Here is a 21,551-nt window from a genome sequence, read left to right as displayed (position 1 = left end):
TTCCGTTTTTCCACTCAAAGCCAGGGTTCTAGCTTTTTTCTAAAATTTTTTTGCCAGTCCTGGAGCTTGAAGTCAGGGCATGAGGGCTGCCCTTGGGCTTCCCATTTCCAGTTTTTTACTATGTATGTGGTACTGAGGAATCGAACCCGGGTCTTCAGACTCCCGGCCGCTCAAGTCCAGTGTTCTAGCTGTGGAGTCACAGTTCCACCCTGGCTTCTTGCTATTGAATTGGCTTTTTCATCCCAGGCTGTCTTTGCACCTCAATCCTCAGATCTCGGCTTCCTGAGCAGAGATGTGGCTTCAGCCCCGTTCTTACGTTTGCCTTACACTCCACGATGCAGAAAGCGCGCGGACTTGGGGACAGGAGCCCTCACGACGCTGTCCCCGGCACGACGCTGCTCCCCGGCGGGCTCAGGAGGCTGGGGTGCGAGGATCAGGGTTCGAAGCCAGCGCTGGCAGGAGACTCCTGACCTCCAATTACCCAGTCCAGAGCGCGGAGACGCCGGTGACGTGGTCCTGTGGGGACCCCGCAGCCGTCCTCTCCCGCAGGACACGCGACGGCAGCTGCGCTCCAGACAGAGGCCCAAGGGGGACAAACCAGCACGTGGGGGGACCCGCAGGATGGCCGACGCCCGGAAAACAGGAACGCGCGGAGGAGCGGACCGGCTGGCTCCCCGCGCGGACGGACGCCGGGGCCGGGGCCGCGGCCGCGGCCGGGACGAACTGCGCAGCCGCAGTGGAGCGGGCGCGCGGGGAGGGCGGGGCTGACCCGGGCCTCGCGCATGCGCGCGGCGCACGAACTTTGGCGGGTTTTTCCCGCAGCTCCCGGATGCGGCTGTCCGGCCGGTTTCCGAAGGGTCTTTTTTTTCCCGGGAACGCGCCCTCTCGAAGATTCCGCGCCTCTCTTTTGAAACGGGCGTGTGGAGCCCGAGTGTGGAGCTCCCACGTTAATTTTTTTTTAAAGCTCTTTTCGGCGGGCGGCGGCGGCGGCGGCGTCCTGACCGGCGGCCCGAGGTCTGCGGCCGCGCGAGGGGCCCCGAGCCCGGCACGTCCGCCCCCACGGCCGCCGGCTGACCCAGGCCCCGGGTCTGGATCACCATGCTGGTGTCCACCAAGCAGCTGGTGGAGGAACTGCAGATCTTCGGCCTGGACTGCGAGGACGTCCTGACTGAGAAATGTGAGTTCCTCGCCCCCCCCCCCGGGTGCCCCCCACCCCCCGGCCTAGGACCTGGAGGAACTCAATCGAGCCTTGAGCTTGGGGCCCGGGAGTGGTTGATTGATGAGTGCTCACGAGGCACAGCTCAGATGCTAGGTCAAGCATTGCCCTAGGAGAAGCCGGGGCTGCTCTGAGTGAGTTCAGACTGGGCGCCCTTGTGGGAACCCCAGGAACCGAACCAAAGACTTGTAGGTTTGGTTTTTGCGATGGTTCTGGACTTGAACCCAGGACCCGGGTCCTTTGTCTTAGCTTTTTCCACCAAGGCTGGCACTCTACCACTTGAGCCACAGTTCTTTTTTTTTGGCCAGTCCTGGGCTTGAGCTCAGGCCTGAGCACTGTCCTTGGACTTTCTCAAGGCTAGAGCTCTACCACTTGAGCCTCAGCACCACTCCTGGCTTTTTTCTATGTATGTGGTACCGAGGAATCGAACCCGGGTCTTCATTGCTAGGCAAGCATTCTACCACTAGGCCAAACTCCGGGCCTTGAGCCACAGTTCTACCTGTAGCTTTTTACCAGTTCTGTGTAGCCCAGGCTGCCTTGAAACTCAATCCCCCTGCTTCACTTTCCCCAGTGCTGGGACTACAGATGTTGCCACCCCAGCCATCAGCTGCCCTAGTTTTGTCTTTCCTTTTCTTTTTTTCTTTTTTTTTTTTTTAACAGATCTGGGGTTTGAACTCAGGGTCTGAGCACTGTCCTTGGGCTTTCCTCAAGGCTATCCCTCTACCATTGGAACAACACTTCTTCCAGCTCTTCTGTATGTATGGTACCAAGGAATCGAACCTGGGTCTTTATGCATGCTCGGCAAGCACTCTTCTTACTAGGCCAAACGCCCAGCCCCCTAGTTTTGTTTTTCTATATAGCATATTTACACATCTGACATTACTTTCTTTTTAAAGATTTTATTGACATTGATTTTTACATCATATTTCAAATGTCATATTTAACAAACAAGTATTCAAGAAGGGATTCTCTATATACAATCACTGGCACATAGATTTTTGAACATAATTAAAATTAAGCTGAGGGTTTGTCAGTATATAATATGACATCACATATTTTAATTATTCTTTTCTGTCCTTCCCAGTAATAAGCTTTATGAAAACAATGTCTAGAAGAGTACCTGGCACTGAATACGTCAAACATTGTTGTTATTCGTTGTTCTTCATAAGGAAGGCTGCAATGAATGAAATCCTTACTTGTCCACCTTCCCTTTCACAGTGGCAGACCTCTGTGTTCAGTATGGACAGAATGAGGAAGGAATGGTGGGCGAGCTGGTGGCCTTCTGTACCAGCACAGGGAAAGCTTGCCTTACCTCTGACATCCTCAACTCTTTTGAGCATGAGGTAAGAACAGTATGTCAGTGTGTGAGGTACTGAGAAGAGTGTGGGCTTTGGAATCAGACCTGAATTTGATCTTGTCAGACTGGGCAAAATATTTAAAAGGCCTAAGCCTAGTCATAGCCTTTTTTTTTGGCCAGTTCGGGGGTTTGAGCTCAGGGCCTGAGCACTGTCCTTGGGCTTTCTCAAGGCTAGAGCTCTACCACTTGAGCCACAGCACCATTTTTGGCTTTTTCCTAAGTATGTAGTACTGAGAAATTGAATCCAGGTCTTTGTGCATACTAGGCAAGCACTCGACCACTAGGCCAAACTCCTGTGCCAGCCTACTTTTCTTTTTGTTTTGCCCTTTTTTAGCAGGGGGAGGTGTTGGTCATGAGGCACTGACCCTAAGGTCTTCAGCTCAAGGTTGGTGTTCTACCACTTGAGCCATAGCGCTGCTTCTGGTTTACTGGTGATTCATTGGAGATGAGTCTCATGGACTTTCCTGCCTGGACTGGCTTTGAATGGCAATCCTCAGATCTCAGTCTCCTGAGTGCTAGGATTACAGGCATGAGTTTGTTTGTAGGCATACATGTGTATTATACTGGGGCTTGAACTCAGGAGCTCATAGCCTTGCTTGGCTTTTTCACTCAAGGCTGGCACTCTACTACTTGAACAACAGCACCAATCTGGCTTTTTTTTTTTTGCTAGTCCTGGGACTTGAACTCAGGGCCTAAACACTGTCCTTGGGCTTTCTCAAGGCTAGCGCTCTGTCACTTGAGCCACAGCACCACTTCCAGCTTTTTCTATGTATGTGGTACTGAGGAATCGAACCTGGGTCTTTGTTATGCTAGGCAGGCACTCTACCACAGAGTCAAACTCCTGGCTCCCCCACTCTGTTTTTTTGATAGATAAGAATCTTATGTCATGGGCTGGGAGTTTGGCCTAGTGGTAGAGTGCCTATCTAGCATGCACGAAGACCTGGGTTCGATTCCGAAGACCCGGGTTTGATTCCTCGGCACCACATACGTAGAAAAAAGCTGGAAGTGGTGCTGAGGCTCAAGTGGTAGAGCTCTAGCTTTGAGAAAGTTCAAGGACAGTGTTCAGGCCCTGAGCTCAACCCCAGGACTGGCGCAAAAAAAAAAAAAAAAAAAGAATTTTATGGGCTTTTTTTTTTTTTTTTTTTTTGCCCAGAGTTGGCTTTGAACTGTAATCCACAGATCTCAGCCTCCTGAGGTACATTTTGATTTTTTTTTTTTGCCAGTCCTGGGCTTGAGCTCAGGGCCTGAGCACTGTCCTTGGACTTTCTCAAGGCTAGAGTTCTACCACTTGAGCCTCAGCACCACTTCTGGCTTTTTTCTATGTATGTGGTACCGAGGAATCGAACCTAGATCTTCATGCATGCTAGGCAAGCACTTTAACCACTAGGTCAAACTTCCGGCCTTTTTTTTTTTTTTGGTCAGTTGTGGAGCTTGAATTTTGGGTCTGGGTATTGTCTCTGAGCTGTTCAGCTCAAGGATAGCGCTCTACCACTTGAGCCATTGGGCCACTTCTGTTTTTCTGGAAGTTAATTGGAGATAAGCGTCTCATAGACTTTGTTCCCCTGCCTGACTTTGAACCGAGCTCCTCAGATCTCAGCTTCCTCAGTAGCTAGGATTGCAGGTGTGAGCTACCTGCACTCAGCTTGAATGTATCATCTTAAGGCTGTGAAACATACTGTTTTCATTATAAGACTATGGAATAATGTATTATGTTTTATTCCTTAGGTTCTGAGCAAAAAATTATCGAAAGCTTGGCACAATGCCTCCAAGGACAGTGGGCACGCGGGAGCTAGAGACATTGTTTCTATACAGGAGCTGTATCCTTTGCTGCTTCAGGACTTCCCATCAAGCCACATGTTGGATTTACTCATTTTTTATTTGCATGTGTAAATTAGGAACTGAAAAAATTACCTGAAATTAGCCAGGCCCTTGTGGCTCTCACCTATAATCCTAGCTACTTGGGAGGCTGAAATTTGAGGATCATGGTTCAAAGCCAGCCTAGGTAGGAAAATCCATGAGACTCTTATTTCCAGTTAACCAACAGAAAACCAGAAGTGGTATTGTGGCTCAAATCAGCCCTTGCCTGAAGTGGAAATTTATTACTTTCCTTAACCAATGTATTTAGAATCGAAGTAGAAGAAGAAGAAGAGTCTCTACTGAACTCTTACACCACACCCTCCAAGGTGAATATACAATGTTTGGAAATTATTCTGTACAAGTAGCATTTTTAAGCTACTCAGAAGGCTAAGATCTAAGGATGACAGTTTGAAGCCTCCTGGAACAAGAAAGTCTCTGAGAATCTTTTTTTTTTTTTTTTGCCAGTCCTAGTTCTTGAACTCAGGGCCTGAGCACTGTCCTTGGGCTTTCTCAAAGCTAGTGTTCTACCACTTGAGTCACAGCAAGGACCACCTCTGCCTTTTTCTGTGTATGTGGTACTGAGAAATCGAACCCAGGGCTCCGTGCATGCTAGGAAAGCACTTTACCTAGGCCACTCTTCCCAGGTACTCTACCCGGCCCTTTAATGGCATTTTCATTCAAGGCTAGTGCTCTACTGGAGCCACAACTACTGGATTTTGCTGGTTCATTGGAGGTACGAATCTCAAATTTCTACTCAAGCTGCCTTCAAACCAGAATCCTCTAACCTTGAAAAGGCCCAAGGACAGTGCTCAGGCCCTGAGTTCAAGCCCCAGGATTGGCAAAAAAAAAAAAAAAATTCAGCCTGTGTGGGAAAGTCCATGAAACTCTTTATCTCCAATTAAGCACTGAAAAAGCCAGAAGTGGAGCTGTGGTAGAGTACTAGCTTTGAGCAGAAAAGCTCGAGAAACAGCATACAGGCCCCAGGATTGGTAGGAAAAAAAAAAAAAAAATCTCTCAAAAGGCCAAGGAATGTGGCTTAGTGGTAGAGTGAGTGCTTAGCACATGTGGAAGGCCCTGGGTTCCGTCTCCAATCCCTATTTCTGCCGGAAATAAATTGTAATACTTTCTTGAGGAAATATGATAGAAAATGCTCTGTGCATCAAGATGTATATCCCAGAATTGTGTGCTCAGGACCTTAGACTCTTACCTAACTTGCTTTCTGTGCTGGCACTATCATTTGAGCCATTTTTGGCTTTTTGCCTCTGTGCGTGTGCGTGCATGTGTGTGGTGTGTGTGTTGTGTGGAAGTTTGAACTCAGAATCTCAAACTATCTCTTAGCTTTTTTTTTTTTTTTTTTTTTTTTTGCTAATTCTGGCTTGAACTCAGGGCCTAAGCACTGTCCTTGGTTTCCAGTTTCCTTTATGTATGTGGTACCAAGGAATCCAACCTATGTCTTCATGCATGCTAAGCAAGCACTCTACCACTACACCAAAATCCCAGCCCTGGCTGGTGTTCTGACATTTGAGCCATACCTCCACTTCTGGATTTTTGCTAGTTGATTAAAAATGGAGTTTAGCAGTTTTCTTACCTACTTGTCTTCAAATTGTAATCTGGATCTTAACCTCTTGAGTAGTTATGGTTATATGCGTAAACCATGGTCTCCTAGCATTATTTGTAAGAAATTAAAAACGAGACATAATCCAGCAATAGAGAATTAGTTGTATAAATTCTTGTCCATCATCTCAACCAATTAAGAACTACTGAATAAGATAAAGAATTAAATAGAAGACAGTTGCTGTGGCTCATGCCTGTAATCCCAGCTACTCAGGAGGCTGAGATCTAAGGATTAAGGTTCAAATCCAGCCTGGGCACAAAAGGACCTGAGACTCTTTATCTCCAATAAATCTGTAGAAAATAGGAAGTGGGGCTTGGCTTCAAGGCTCAAGGTAGGGCAGTAGCCTTGAGTTGAAGAGCTCAGGGACAGCGCCCAGGCTGAGTTCAAGCCCTATAACCGCCCCCCCCCCCGAAAAAAAAAGAATTATAGTGGAACCATGAAAAACATGAATATGTAAAATCCTTCAGCTAAAGTTTGTTTAAAATTTTATAAGTGCTTCAGGTTACATTAACAATTGAAATAACATTAAAATACTAAGAAATTTCAAGAATAGTTCCTATAAGTGACATAGCATAACACCATCCTTAAGTTTACCTTCCATTCCAGCTTTTGTGTATGTGTGTGTGCATTTGCGTGTGTGCGTGCATGCACACCCAAACTGGGGCTTAAACTCAGGATCTCAAAGTCAGTGCTCTTCTAGCTTGAGCCACAGCTCCAGTTCTAGCTTTTTGGCGATTAATTGGGGGGGGGAGGGCGTGGAAATCTTACAGACTTTTCTGCCTGAGTCTTGAACTATCATCCTCAGATCTCAGCTTCCAGGCCTGGGCCACCACTGCCCAGCTGTCAATGTTGTAACAGTTCTTAATTTGTTTTTACATTCTAAGCTCCACAGGATCCAAGTGTCCAAAGCTGGGTGACCTAAACTTAAGATCGCCACCAGGGGGAGCCCTTAAGTAAGAAAGGCTTGTGCAGATTAGGCCCCCTGGTTGTGGGTTGGGCAGGAATTTTTGTCTTTCCTCTGTTGAATTCAGTTATCTTAGACTTTAGGGATCAGTGGGTCCTCCGAGGGGTTTCAGGCTCCATGTGGGGCTTATCTCTGGATTCTTGTTGATGAGTCAAAGAGAAAAAAGTGACTTATCAGTGAGGTGTTCACTAGCGGTTCTCCAAGTATGAGCTCAGCCTTGTTATCTGCATCTACTCATGCCTGACTTTAATTTGGAAAATATGTGCTGGACTTAGCCAGAAGATGTGTAACACACTCCCATCCCATCTCAGGAAAATGTGCGCCTGCAGATCACAACCGTATGCATTGCAACTCCCAGATCTGCATAAAGCACAAAGCAGTGACAATGGATAGTGAACACAACCAAGGTTCCCCAGGGTATCCGCGTGAGCATCCTTTTCAGAAAATGTCTGCTTTTGTTCACTATCACCTTCAAAACGGGGAGAGCTTCCTGGCGAATACTGAGATGAAGATGTCTTTCTAGAATTGAACCTCAAAGCTGCTGCCTTGAGAAGAGACCTTGCCCGACTGGTATCCTTCACTTGGGCGCCACTGCCCCTTTCCTAAGGAACTGTAGGGAACTCTACACTGCTGGGGCCGGTGGCTCATGCCGTCATCCTAGCTGCTCAGGAGGCTGGGGATCAAAGCCAGCCCAGGCAGGAAAGTCCATGAGATTCTTATCTCCAGTTAGTCACTGAAAAGCCAGAAGTGGAGCTATATCTCAAGCAGTAGATCTTCAGTCTTGAGCACCAAAACTCATGTGCAGTGCCTAGGCCCTGAGTTCAAGCCCTAGGATTGGCAAACACACACAAAAAGATATACTCTGCGTTAGCAACTTTGGGTCGCAGTGACTGGAATTTTGTGTTTCATCTTGTTTCTAGGGTCCTCAGAAGAGACCCATCATCACCCCAGAGACCCCCCTAACAAAAAGGAATGTGTCAATGCGTAGCCCTCATCAGATCCTCTCACCATCCAGTTTCTCCCCAAGGTATGCGTCATAATGAAATCCTCCCTCTTGCTACAGCCTAACATACGTTAAATGACACAGTCATTTATTTATTAACTGTGGATCCAGGTACATGTCTGCTGTGAATTAACTTCAAAGCTTACTGCTTTCTGCCCTTCCCCCCCTTCTTATCCCTTGTGGAAAATTACTGTTCCTTGCAGTAGTTAAGGAAACTCACTTTCCACCCACTTCGCTGGGGCTCATTTCCTAGATCAGGAACTGATATCTTGTATTGAAAACAACCTGTCCTTTCAGAAGCCTGAGAGTCTAGCTAGTTTGCCAGGAAAGGCAAATAGGCTCTCACCTACCCAGTTAGCTTGTATTTTGTTAGGTTTCTTTTTTCTTCTTCCTTTAAAAAAAAAAACAAAACTCTCAAGTATTTCTTTTAAAAAAGGAAAAGTACACATCTTTGTTCATCATGTTGCATAACCTGTTGATTGTCCTTCACTCAGGTTCCAACTGGTTTCTGGCAGTTTGTCACTGTGAGTCTCCACTGACTTAATTAATATTTTTCTCCCTGCAGCCACCAAAGTACAGAAATCTACAAAGATCCTAAGCAGTTGTTTGAAATCCTTAAATGACATGTCTTGTGTTAGAGGACTTGCTGAGTCGCAGTCTTTCCTGGGGTTTGTCTCTCCAGGATGCCGCCATATTAACTATTTAGGGGAATACTGGCTGCCTCTGGACTAACCAGAGCTTCAGCTGTTTAAGGGGTTTCTTTCAGACAGGCAGAAGCTGGTTGGTCATTCTACATAAACATTCACTGGACTCTGTGTACGTGTGTGGTATATACACATGCGCACATACCAGGGCTTGGACTCAGAGCCATAAACTTTCACTTTTTTTTTTTTTTTTGTAGTCATGGGTCTTGAACTCTGGGCCTGGGTGCTGTACCTGAGCTTTTTAGCTCAAGGCTACCACCTTATCCTTGAGCCACAGCCCCACTTCCTGTTTTCTAGTGATTAATTAGAGATAAGAGTCTTACGGCTTTGTATTGCCTGTGCGGGCTTTGAGCCATGATCCTCAGACCTCAGCCTCCTGAGTAGCTAGGAATACATGCATGAGCCACCACTGTACCTGGCTTTTTTTTTTTTTTTTTTTTTTTTTTGTCAGTCATGGGGCTTGAACTCAGGGCCTGAGCACTGTCCTTGGACTTTTCTCAAGGCTAGAGCTCTAACACTTGAGCCACAGCCACAGCACCACTTCTAGCTTTTCTTTTCTATGTATGTGGTGCCGAGGAATTGGACCTAGGTCTTTGTGCGTGCTAGGCAAGCACTCACCACTAGGCCATACTCCTGGCCTTGCTTATTTTTTTAACTAAAGGCTGGTGCTCTACCACAGTTCCACTTCAGGCTTTTCACTGGTTAATTGGAGGTAAAGGATCTCATAGACTTTCTTGCCCTCGCTGGCTTTGAACTGCAGTCCTCAGCTCTCAGCCTCCTGAGGAGCTAGGATTACAGGCATGTACCACTAGCACCCAGCTTCTCTTTCGCTTTTGAAGGGTGGTTTGGCTTCCCTGCATTCCACTGTTACTTTAATTTTTTTTTTTTTTTGCCAGTCCTGGGCTTGAGCTCAGGGCCTGAGCACTGTCCTTGGACTTTCTCAAGGCTAGAGCTCTACCACTTGAGCCTCAGCACCACTTCCGGCTTTTTTCTATGTATGTGGTACCAAGGAATCGAACCCGTGTCTTCATGCATGCTAGGCAAGCACTTTAACCACTAGGCCAAACTCCCGGCCCCTTACTTTAATTTTTTTTGTTGTTTTGTTTTGTTTTGTTTTTGCCAGTCCTGGCACTTGAACTCAGGGCCTGAACATTGTCCTTGGGTTTTCTCAAAGCTAGAGTTCTACCACAGCACCACTTCTGGCTTTTTTCTATGTATGTGGTACCAAGGAATCGAACCTGGGTCTTCATGCATGCTAGGCAAGCACTCTACCACTAGGCCAAACTCCTGGCCCTGTCCACTGTCACTTTAGAGATGTCTCACCTTGCTTTCCAAGCTGGCTTTGTAGATGAGAGAAAAGGGCATCTGTGAAACATGGCAGATAGTGATGGTTTTCATACATGCTCCCAGGAATTAGCATTTTGGGGACATGCCCTTTGAAACCTATGGGCATATCTTTAAGTGGCCCAGTAGAAGCCTCTGGTTGTGTTGAAGAGCCTGATGGTATTGTATATGGGACTTTCCAGGAAGGATCTGAGAAGCCAGCCAGCAACAATATATTCCCTGCTCTCTCTCTCTCTCTTTTTTTTTTTTTGGAAGGTCATGGTTCTTGAACTTGTCAGGTCACTGCTTCTGAGCTTTGTGTTCAAGACTAGGACTCTGCCCCTTTGAGCCGTAGCTCCACTTCTGACTTCGGGTGGTTAATTAGAGATAAGAGTCTCACTGATTTTCCTACCCAGGCTGGCTTTGAACCACAGTCCTCAGATCTCAACCTCCTAAATAGCTAGGATTACAGGTATGAGCTGCCAGTGCCCAGCCTAGTCATTAAAAAAAATATATATATATAGCTGACACCAGAAAAACTGGCTTTGTAGTTTATGACAGTAACTTGTAAACTAGTCAGGTAGAGGCAGCACTAGAGGTAGAGATAATTAGTTGAGCTCCTTGGTCATGTAGTTTCTGTCTGGAAGGAAGGCTGGGGTGACCAGGTAAGGTTGGTTCCAGCAGCATTTCAGTGCAGTACAAGAAGCCTGTTTATAGACCTCTGTGTAGGTGATGTTGAGCAGTCTAAGGATTAGAAGTGACTAAGCAGATCAGCCCCGTTGGCTGTTCTTGGAGGTGTCATTTGCCAGTCCGGGGGTGGGAATGTGTGAGGCTGACAGTGGAGTCTTAGACTACACCTCCACAGATGCTGGTGGGAGCTGACTGGCTGTGTTGAACTTCCCTTTATCCCTGTTTCACCCTGAACAGTGTAGTGAGTTTTTGTAAGTGCTCAGTGGTGATGGGCATAGCTACAGTTCCTGGCTCGGAGCAGACCGTGGCCTAGTAAATGCTGACTATTCATATGGGAGGAAAAGGCTGTGCCCGTGTCTCGCACATGTCATCCCAGCCACTCAGGAGGCTGAGATGTAAGGATCATGGTTTGAAGTCAACCTGGGCAGAAAAGTCTGTGAGACCCTATTAGCCACCAAAGCACCAGAAATGGAGGTGTGGCTCAAGTGGTAGAGGACAAGCCTTGAATAAAAGCCAAACAAGAGTGCAAGGCCTTGAGTGTAAGCCCCAGTATCAGCCACAGAAAGAAAAGAAAGAGAAAGAAAGTGGGCATGGTGGCTCATGCCTATAATCCCAGCTACTGGGGAGGCTGACCTCTGAGGATCGTGGTTCAAAGCCAGCCCAGGCACTAAAGTTCATGAGACTCCTATCTCCAAATAACCATTAAGTACTAGAAAATGGGAAGTGGGGCTGTGGCTCAAGGGTAGTGCAGTAGCTTTGAGCTGAAGGACTCGGGGACAATGCCCAGGCCCAGAGTTCAAGCCCCATGACAAAAAAGAGAAAAGAAAAAGAAAAAAAAAGCTCACATTTCACTCTCAGAATTTTGTGTGGCATTATTATTATTATTATTATTATTAGTGCTGATCCTGGGGCTCAGGATCTGGCCTTTTTCCTGAGCTGCATTTACTCAAGACTGGCACTCTACCGTTTGAGTTTTAGCTCCACTTATGGGTAGTTTACTGGAGATAAAGAGTCTCACAAACGGGCCGGGAGTTTGGCCTAGTGGTTGAAGTGCTTGCCTAGCATGCATGAAGACCCGGGTTTGATTCCTCGGTACCACATACATAGAAAAAAGCCGGAAGTGGTGCTGAGGCTCAAGTGGTAGAGCTCTAGCCTTGAGAAAGTCCAAGGACAGTGCTCAGGCCCTGAGCTCAAGCCCAGGACTGGCCAAAAAAAAAAAAAAAGAGTCTCACAAACTTTCGTTTTTGAGCTGGCTTCAATCTGATCCCCACATCTCAGCTATAATCTTAGGTAGGGTTATGGGCATGGGCCACTGGTGCCAGCTACTTCATTTGATTTTAATGCTAGGAGACAACGCAGTCTTTTCAAATAATGTCTTTGGCTTTTAAACATTTCTAAACATTTTCGGTATTTCTTCTCAGTCTGGTTTTCTTCAGCCCCTCATTCCTGAAATTCCTGAAAGGTCTGTGTATGCCCAACCCCATTACATTGATTGGATTTATAAAGCTAACTTGAACTTCCTTCCAGTTCCCATTTCCAAAAAGTAAATTCACTTTCCTTTCTCTCCCCCTGTTGCCATGAATGTAATACTGTTTTTCTGTTTTCCTTTCTATCAGTGCTACTCCCTCCCAGAAATACAACTCAAGAAATAACCGAGGTGAAGTGGTTAATACCTTTGGCTGGTCCCAGGGTGTGTGTTGGTCTGGAAGAGGGGGAGCTGGAAACCCCAGCCTGAAGGTCATTGGATATCCAGAACCACTCACGGGGAGCTACAAGTCCATGTTCCAGAAGCTCCCGGACATTCGAGAAGGTGATTGTTTTTCTGATGGATGTAAAACCACCTGGAAGGGCTTAGAGAGGTAACATACCTCCAGCTGGGCGGGTTGAACAAGTTCTAAGATTGGGGGCTAGAGGGCATGGCTCAGGTTGTAGAGCATTAGCCCATAAACAAATGCCAGGCCCTGAGTTCGAGTTCTCTGGCTGGAGGGGTGGGGGAGGGGGCAGATGGGATTCTGACATTACCTTTGAACATCTAAGTTGGTAGATGTCCTCATAGGTCCTTTGTTAGTGTTGGAACATTGGGTGACACTGTCCTAATGGTTTTCCTGGAGAAAAGATCTAGAGCTTTCCTGTCCACAGGAAAGAAATCCTGAACTATGCAATGAATTCAGCTTCTAAGGATGTTTATGACGTTTCCTGGAAGCCTTCTCTGGCATAGCCTTAGCTTGCCTGAAATATTTCTGATGACCCCAGTGAATTTCTTCCCTGGGATGGGGCGGGGTGAGGTGGGGGTTGTTGAAGGGACTCACTGACTCCTGTATGGTCTCCAGGTGACTCTGTGGCCGGCCAGATTTAGCAAGCAGACACAAGAAAATTGGCTAGGATTTTAGATGTCCAGGCATCTCCCTGTGCCTATAAAATGATTGTAATATTTTACAGCGTGCTGTGTTTTCTTGCCAAGTGAAATGTTTTAAACACAACACTTTCTTTCACATCTGGGATTGCAGTTCTGACCTGTAAAATAGAAGAGCTTGGCAGTGAACTCAAGGAACATTACAAGATTGAGGCTTTTACGCCTCTTCTAGTCCCCGTGCAAGTAAGAGTTGTCTTTCATTAAGAGTTCTCATGAGGGGGTGGAGGCGTGGCCTGCTTGGTAGGGGACTAGCCAGTGAGAAAAAGCAGCTGGGACTGAGTTTGAGTCTTGTTCTCAGACACTTAAAAAAAAAAGTTCTCATGAATTAGTATTTCCTTTTTAAGGCAATGGTAAAGAGATCCTTTTCCATTTATCTGTGCTTCTTTGGGGGTTGAATTTGATAGAAGCTCCTGCATGAAGATTTATAAAAGCTCTCTGTTTGGGGGCCGGGAGTTTAGCCTAGTGGTAGAGTGCTTGCCTAGCACGCACGAAGATCTGGGTATGTGATACCGAGGAAAAAACCAGAAATGGTGCTTTGGCTCAAGTGGTAGAGCTCTAGCCTTGAGAAAGCCCAAGGACAGTGCTCAGGCCTGAGTTTAAGGCCCAGGACTGGGGGAGGGGGTAACTCCCTGTTTTTTTGTTTTGTAGATTCAATTGTTTCAACTGTTCTGTAGATTCAATTGTGTCTGCACCATGCTTTTTATTTATTTATTTTTTTTGCCAGTCCTGGGCTTGAGCTCAGGGCCTGAGCACTATCCTTGGGCCGTCTCAAGGCTAGAAGCTCTACCACTTAAGCCTCAGCACCGTTTCCGGCTTTTTTCTATGTATGTGGTACCGAGGAATTGAACCCGGGTCTTCATGCATGCTAGGCAAGCACTTTAACCACTAGGCCAAACTCCGGGCCCCTGCACCAGGCTTTTAAATCTGCCATATTCGCCTGTTTTCCTTTATTTTTTTTATTTTTTATTTTTTTATTTTTTGTGCGTTGTGGGTCCTGGACTCCCCCTGGGCCCTGTGTCTGAGCTCTTCAGCTCAAGGTGTAGGGTGCCTTACTCCTTGAGACACAGCCCCACTTCCCCATTTTATAGTGGTTAATTGGAGATAAGAGTTTCACTCTCTTCAGTGCCCTGCTGGCTTTGAACTACAATCCTCAGATCTCAGCCTCCTGAGTAGCTAGGATTAGAGACGTGAGCCACCATGCCCAGCTCACCTATATTTTATTTAAGAAGGGAAAAAAAAGGTGTGTATATGTTCACACTTGCATGTGTGTAGTAGTACTAGGACTGAAACTCAGAGCCTCAAGCTCTCACTCATATCTGGCACTCTACCTCTTGAACCATGCCTCTACTTGCAGCTTTTTGCTGGTTAATTGGAGATACATGTCTCAGGTTTGTCTGGCCCTGCTAGCTTCAAACTAGGATCTTCAGATATCAGCCTCCTGAGTAGCTTGGATTGCACATGTGAGCCAGCAGCGCCTGGCACCTGACCTTTTGATCTGGTGTGTGGAGAGGGGTATTCTACAAAATTCCTTAAGGTGCCTTTGAGTATGTTTGTGTCTGGGGAAAGAGATAGGAAATTGAGTCCTGAGGAAGTTTTGGAGATTATTTGGAGGAAGTGCGTGGTGGGTAGGGATACAGTCATATGGGGAAGATTAAACTTCCTGTTTGCTCCCAAGAATGGGAATAGAACAGAGGAAGTCACAGGGAAAGAGAGTTCAGGTCAATCTACTTAGGAGCCACTGTGCCTCGGTGGCACTAGGCATGGTGGAGCACACCTGTAGTGCCAGGCGGAGGAGCTTTGGGCTGAGAGATCACACATGCAAGAGCAGCTTGGATTACATACCAAGACCCTGTCTTTAAAAAATGGTGGGTTGGCCGGGAGTTTGGCCTAGTGGTTAAAGTGCTTGCCTAGCATGCACGAAGACCCGGGTTCAATTCCTTGGTACCACATACATAGAAAAAAGCCGGAAGTGGTGCTGAGGCTCAAGTGGTAGAGCTCTAGCCTTGAGAAAGTCCAAGGACAGTGCTCAGGCCCTGAGCTCAAGCCCAGGACTGGCAAAAAAAAAAATGGTGGGTTGTTGGGTTTTTGTTTTTTTGAGGAATATGTAACTTACAAAGGATTCATACCCATGGAATATAAAGGTCATCTAAAAATCTGAATTAAGATTTAAATATTAACAATTCAACTTTTAAAGATGGAACATTTTTAAAAGCACAGACCTGTAATCCGGACACTAGAGGCTGAGGCAGGAAGATAGCACACCGAGCCTAAACTGTCATCTGCTCATATATAGCCAGGCTACGTTCACATAGAGTTGATAAATAAGCATTTAAAAGCACCAGTTCCCCCCAGGCACCAGAGCTCATGCTTGTAATCCTAGCTTCTCCAGAGGCTAAGACCTAAGGATCACAGTTCAAAGCCAGTCCAGGAAGTAAAGTTCATGAGACTCTTATCTCCAATTACTGCCAGAAAACTGGGAGTGGTGATGGGGCTCAAAGTGGTAGAGCGTCAGTCTTGAGTGAAAAAGCTCAGGAATAGCACATAGGCCCCAGGGGGCCAGTAACTCAGACCTGTTAGCTACTCAGAAGGCTGAGCTTCAAGGTTTGAACTGGTCCAGACAGGAAGAACTGAAGATGCTTTATCTCTAGTGAACCAGCAAAAATCGGGAGTTGAAGCTGTGGTTCAAGTAGTAGAGCACTAGCCCTGAATAAAAAAGCTAAGGGGCAGCACCCAGGCCCTGAGTTGAAATCCTACTACTGTTTGTTTGGTTTGGGTTTGGTTTGGCTTTGGTTTTTTAAGATGTACACTTGGCACAGTGCCTGGTATTAGTTGATTCAGTAAATGTGAAGTATTTTTAGCTGTAGGTCTGGAAAGGTGCTGTGGGCATGTCCTCCCTTGCTAGTGTTGCTTAAACCCAGGCAGCCCCTTGAGACATGGTGAATCTGTCATAGCTCTTCCATCTCTGACATCTGTGATGATGTGATAGCTTATTGTCTCCACACAAAGTGCATGTCTCTAGGGGATCACTTACGGTTCAGTGACTTCTGAAACTGCTTGTTAAACTGCCCCTTTTCTTTGGCAGGAGCCTGTCACCTTACTGGGCCAGATCTGCTGTGACAGCAACGGGAAGTTGAACAGCAAGTCGGTCATGCTCGAGGGAGACCGGGAACATTCCTCAGGTGCTCAGATTCCAGTGGATCTGTCTGAGCTCAGAGAATATTCCCTTTTTCCTGGACAGGTAAGACTGGAGATGCTGCACCAAGATGCTTAAGTATCGTTTATGCTTGCCAGTGTTGTGCCAGGGACAGGTTTTTCTCAGTTTGCACCTCTAATATGTGGCATGTGCCTATGTGGACCAGAGGACAGCATTGTAGGGGTTCTGCATGGTTCCACTGTGTGATCTGGGTTTTCCCCTTTAAGCTTGCTTCTGTCTGCTCAAATTCAAATCCTAACTCTAGCTCACAAGGTATGTGGCTACAGACAAGGTATTTAAACCTTCTAAGCCACTGGATCTTCATCCAAAATGCAAATAATGATCCTTACCTCATGGGATAGTTGTAAGAATTAGATCATTTGTGTACAGTGTAATTATTGTTACTAATGCAGTCCCCTTAATTTGTTTGTAGGAAAACTGCCCTGGGTTTATAGTTGCAAAATACTTGTAACCTCATCAAAATAATTTATGCCAGACCTCTTCATTTCCCCCACCCCCACCCTTGTATAGCACTCCTGTTTGGTTTCTTGTCTTTCAGGTTGTAATCATGGAAGGAATCAATACCACTGGAAGAAAACTTGTGGCCACCAAACTGTATGAGGTACTGAGCAGCCCATCTCCCTTCCTCGTTTGTTCCTGGCCCTCCCTATATGTGTTTCAGGCCATAGAAACTGGTTCTGTCTCTACAGTGGGAACTTAATTCAGGGTTATAAGCCAAAACATTTTCTCCCTCCCTCCCTCCCTCCCTCCCTCCCTCCCTCCCTCCCTCCCTCCCTCCGTCCCTCCCTCCCTTCCTCCCTCTCTCCCTCCCTTCCTTCCTCCCTTCCTGTTGTTTTTTTTTCCCCCAAGTCCCAGAGCTGAGTGCTATCCTTGATATTTCTTGCTCTACCACTTGTAGCAGAGTTCTACTTCTGGCTTTTTGAGGGGTCGTAAATTAGAGATGAGTCCCATGGAGGGCTGGGAATGTGGCTTAGTGGTAGAGTGTTTGCCTAGCATGCATGAAAACCCTGAGTTTGATTCCTCAGTACCACATACCCAGCAAAAGCCAGAAGTAGTGCTGTGGCTGAAATGGTAAAGTGCCAGCCTTAAGCAAAAGAAGCTCAGATATAGTGCTCAGGCCCTGAGTTCAAGCCCCAGGACTGGGGGAAAAAAGAAGAAGAAAAAAAAAGGATCCTGCCAGGCATGGTGACTCATGCCTGCAATCCTAGCTACTCAGGAGGCTAAGATCTGAGGATCACGGTTCAAAGCCACCCTTGGGGCAGAAAAGTCCCCAAAAGACAGTCTCCCTCACCTCTCCATAAGAGTCTTCAATTAACTACTCAAAACCTGGAAGTGGAACTGTGACTCAGAGTGTTAAAGCTCAGGGAGAGCACCCAAACCCTGAGTTTGTCCAACCAAAAAAAAAGTCTCATGGACTTTCCTTCTCTGGCTGGCTTCAAACCCCAATCTTCAGATGTTAGCCTCCTAAGTGGCTTGGATTACAGGCATGAACCACCTGTACCTGGCCCAGTAAAACTTTATTTTGTGATCAAATTCGGCCTCAGGCTGCTGACCTAGGCAGCAGCAAACGTAGAAGGAGGGCTTCTCCCACCTCTGCCTCGGAGCCTTCTGGTGTTGTCAGCACCTCATTGCTCTCCCTGTTGCTGGGTGTCCTGTGAGGGTTTTATTGGTGACTCCATTATGTGGGCTGCTTGGTCACTCTTAAGTTTGGACAAGCATCAGGTCCTCTCAGCTCTGGGCTGTGAAGAATAGGTCAGGTACATCGTCTCCTCTCTCCTATCCCTCCTGGGGCCCTCACACTACCCCCCAACCCACACACACATAACCCATCCCAGTCCTTACCAAAGCGATGGCTGCAGTGAGACCTTACCCAAGCTTTTCTCCTGTTTTAAGGGTGTGCCGCTTCCATTCTACCAGCCCACTGAAGAGGAGAGAGGTGAGTTTTGGTTCCGAAGTTGTTTTGTGACCAGTGAGGATTTATGGACAAGATTCCAGAAATGAGGCTCAGGAAGCTGCAAATGCTCTGTTAGTACAAAATAGGCCGGGCCCTGGTGACTCATGTCTGTAATCCCAGCGAGTCAGGGTGAGATCTGAAGATCATGGTTTGAAGTCAGGCTGTGCAGAAAAGTCTGTGAGACTCTTATCTCCAATTAATTATCAGAAACCCAAAGTAGAGCTATCGTTCAACGTGGTAGAGTGCAAGCCTTGAGTGAAAGAGCTCAGAGACAGTGCCCAGACACAGGCTTTTTGCCCTAGAGCCATGGGTCTGAGCCCTCTGACCATTGTCAGTGTTGCCACCTGGCCTAAAAAGACTAGCCTTTAGTAATATTTGCAGGCCACTTTGAAAAGGAATAATATGTGCACTTTAGGAAGTACATTCTGGCATCGTGGATTGAATTGTAAAAGAGAAAGTCTGAATAAAACAATCAGTTTAGTCAACAGTAACACACCTGCATTAATTCCAGCAGATCTACATAATTATATAAGTTGCTAATCTTAGGAGACTGTGGATGAAAGAGATACGGGAACTTTGTGCTGTCTTTGCAACTTTTTTTTTTTAATTCTAAGTTATTCCAAAATATGCAAATGAAATGAAACCCGGCACTGGTGGCCCACTCCTATAATCCCAACCATTCATGAGGCAGAGATCTGAAGATGGTGGTTCAGATTCAGCCTGGGCAGGAAAATCCATGGGATTTTGATTTCTCCAATTAACCACCAGAAAATCTGAAATGGAGCTGTGGCTCAAAGTGGTAGGAAACTAGCCTTGGATGAAAGAGCTTAGGGACATCAGGAACCTGGGGCATATGACTGCAGCCTGCAATTGTAGCTACACAGGAGGCAGAGATCTGAGGATCACAGTTCAGAACCAGCTGATGGTCAGGGGTGTGATCCAGTGGTAGAGTGCTCATCTAGCATGCACAAAGCCCTGGGTTTGATTCCTTGGTACCACATACACAGAAAAAGCCAGAAGTGTTGCTGTGGCTCAAGTGGCAGAGTGCTAGCCTTGAGCAAAAAGTGTCCAAGGACAGTGCTCAGGGCCTGAGTTCAAGCCCCATGTCTGGTACCCAAAAAAGGCAGCTAAGGTAGGAAAGGCTTTATCTCTAATAAGTACGCAGAAAAGGCTGGAATTGGTACTGTGTGGCTCAAGTGGTAGAATACTGTCCTTGAGCACAGAGGCCTCGGGGACAGTATGCAGGCCCTGAGTTCAAGCCCCAAGACAGGCACCAAAAAAAAAAATGTTAACTGAAAAAGTTTTTCTAGCGGTAGGGAGTGTGTTTCAAGAAATAGAGTACCTGGGGCCGGGAGTTTGGCCTAGTGGTTAAAGTGCTTGTCTAGCATGCATGAAGACCCAGGTTCGATTCCTCGGTACCACATATATAGAAAAAAGCCAGAAGTGGTGCTGAGGCTCAAGTGGTAGAGCTCTAGCCTTGAGAAAGTCCAAGGACAGTGCTCAGGCCCTGAGCTCAAGCCCAGGACTGGCAAAAAAAAAAAAAAAAAAAAAAAAAGAAATAGAGAACCTGCCTAGCAAGATTCAGACCCTGAGTTTTAAACAAAAGTCCAAAGAAAACTTAGTGGTATTTTAAAATAAGCTAGATGGGAAAAGCAAAAAAGGAAATTGAACAGACTTAGTTTCATCCCTAAAAGCCGGATGCCGGGGGCTAGGAGTTTGGCCTAGTGGTAGAGTGCTTGCTTGCCTAGCATGCATGAAGACCGCCTGGGTTTGATTCCTTAGTACCACATACATAGAAAAAAGCCAAACGTGGTGCTGAGGCTCAAGTGATAGAGCTCTAGCCTTGAGAAAGTCCAAGGACAGTGCTCAGGCGCTGAGCTCAAGCCCAGGACTGGCAAAAAAAAAATAAATAAAAGCCAGTTGCCTGTGGCTAAATCCTAAATCCTAGCTACTCAGGAGACTGAGATTTAAGAACCAAGGTTAAAGTCAGCCCAGGCAGGAAAGTCTGTGAAACATTGTTTTGTCCTTTGTGATGCCCTAAACATTTCTGTAAGCAAAGTGTTATACCATTCAAGATTAGCAGTAAGTGCCAGGCCTGGTACCTGGCCGCTACCCTCTCTGGGTGTTGGGGACAGTCTAGATTCAAGAATGAAATTTAGAGGTTAGGACATTGTACAATGTCTGGGAAAGTATGTATGTGAGGAGGGGGGTGGCATGGAACTGTTAGATCAACTTTAAATAATGAAAGGAAGTTAACATGCTAAGTAAGGTGCTAAAAGCCAGAGCTGTGGTCCCAGAAGCAGTTGAATGGGCTGTTCAGCAAACTTTTTTTTGGTACAAGGAATTCAGCTAAGTACTCTTGGATAAATAAGAAGTGGACCTTGTTCCCTGGGCGCTTCTGGTGTTTTCCGGGGTTTAGACCTCAAAACCAAACTTAACTTGGTTCCTGCCCCACCACCATGAGTCACTCACCTCCCTCTTGGATACCATCTCAGTATTCAAGCCAGTGCCCCTCCCCCATCTCTGGAGTCTATGAATGCATGGCCATGTGGGGTTAAAAGGACTTTGCACCTCCAGGTGCTCATGTCTGTAATCCTAGCTACTCAGGAGACTGAGAGACAGTGCCCAGGCCCTGAGTTCAAGCTCTAGTATAGGCAAAAAGAAAAAAGAAAAAGATGGAAGATGGGTCACCAACCAGGTAAGCTACCAAGGCAAGGAAGTGAATTCTCCCCTAGAACCTCCAGAAAGAGCACAGCCCTGCCAATGGCTTAATTTTAGGACTTAGGATCTCCAGAGCTGTAAGACTAGAAATTTAATACTAGAAAATGGATGTGACACTGCATGGAAGTCAGGGATCTTTGGATATCCTTGTAAGCCACAGAAGCTGGCTTGGATTAAGGGAGGGAAAAGAACTTGTTCATGGAAATTCAAGTCATTCACAGACACAGACGGGACAGGGCCCTAGACCCATGTGTGGGACCAGGACATAGGCCTGGCAGCTATCGTGTCCAGCCAGCAGAGATTCCTAGCTGAATCACCCAGGCTCCTCAGCCACATTGGTCTGCTTCAACCTTCTTCTGACCCTGGCAAATTTACCTCTAGATTCCAGACCCCAGGAGGAAAGTATCAATGACCCTTGTCCTTTAGCTGGCAGCAGCCAGATCACCCAATTTATAATCTAACCTAAATACACACATTCCCCACACCAGCCCCCAGCTCCCCCATCACCTTAGCCTGCCTT

The 21,551-nt window shown here is 46.6% G+C and overlaps 1 protein-coding gene across 3 annotated transcripts in view; it reads left to right on the top strand.

Annotated features, from left to right (window-relative positions):
- The first annotated feature begins 817 nt into the window (after positions 1-817).
- The window catches only part of Pola2 (DNA polymerase alpha 2, accessory subunit), a 30,617-nt gene continuing 9,883 nt past the window's right edge, over positions 818-21,551 (top strand). Inside the window, exons 1-10 of one of the 3 annotated variants that reach the window (XM_090347401.1) lie at positions 818-1,177; positions 2,435-2,559; positions 4,299-4,390; positions 4,699-4,756; positions 7,930-8,036; positions 12,346-12,539; positions 13,237-13,325; positions 16,225-16,380; positions 16,895-16,957; positions 18,250-18,292. In XM_090347401.1, the coding sequence (XP_090203527.1) occupies positions 1,099-1,177; positions 2,435-2,559; positions 4,299-4,390; positions 4,699-4,756; positions 7,930-8,036; positions 12,346-12,539; positions 13,237-13,325; positions 16,225-16,380; positions 16,895-16,957; positions 18,250-18,292 (1,006 nt within the window). In that variant the 5' untranslated portion in view covers positions 818-1,098. The remainder of the gene's footprint in view (positions 1,178-2,434; positions 2,560-4,298; positions 4,391-4,698; positions 4,757-7,929; positions 8,037-12,345; positions 12,540-13,236; positions 13,326-16,224; positions 16,381-16,894; positions 16,958-18,249; positions 18,293-21,551) is intronic. The other 2 variants (XM_090347399.1, XM_090347400.1) reach the window with 2 other exon arrangements.

This window comes from Megascapheus bottae, chromosome 16, assembly GCF_031878675.1.
Source record: "Megascapheus bottae isolate mThoBot1 chromosome 16, mThoBot2.hap1, whole genome shotgun sequence".
NCBI lineage: Eukaryota > Metazoa > Chordata > Mammalia > Rodentia > Geomyidae > Megascapheus > Megascapheus bottae.
Note: the sequence above shows the minus strand (reverse complement) of the source record. Positions and strands in the feature narration are given on the sequence as shown.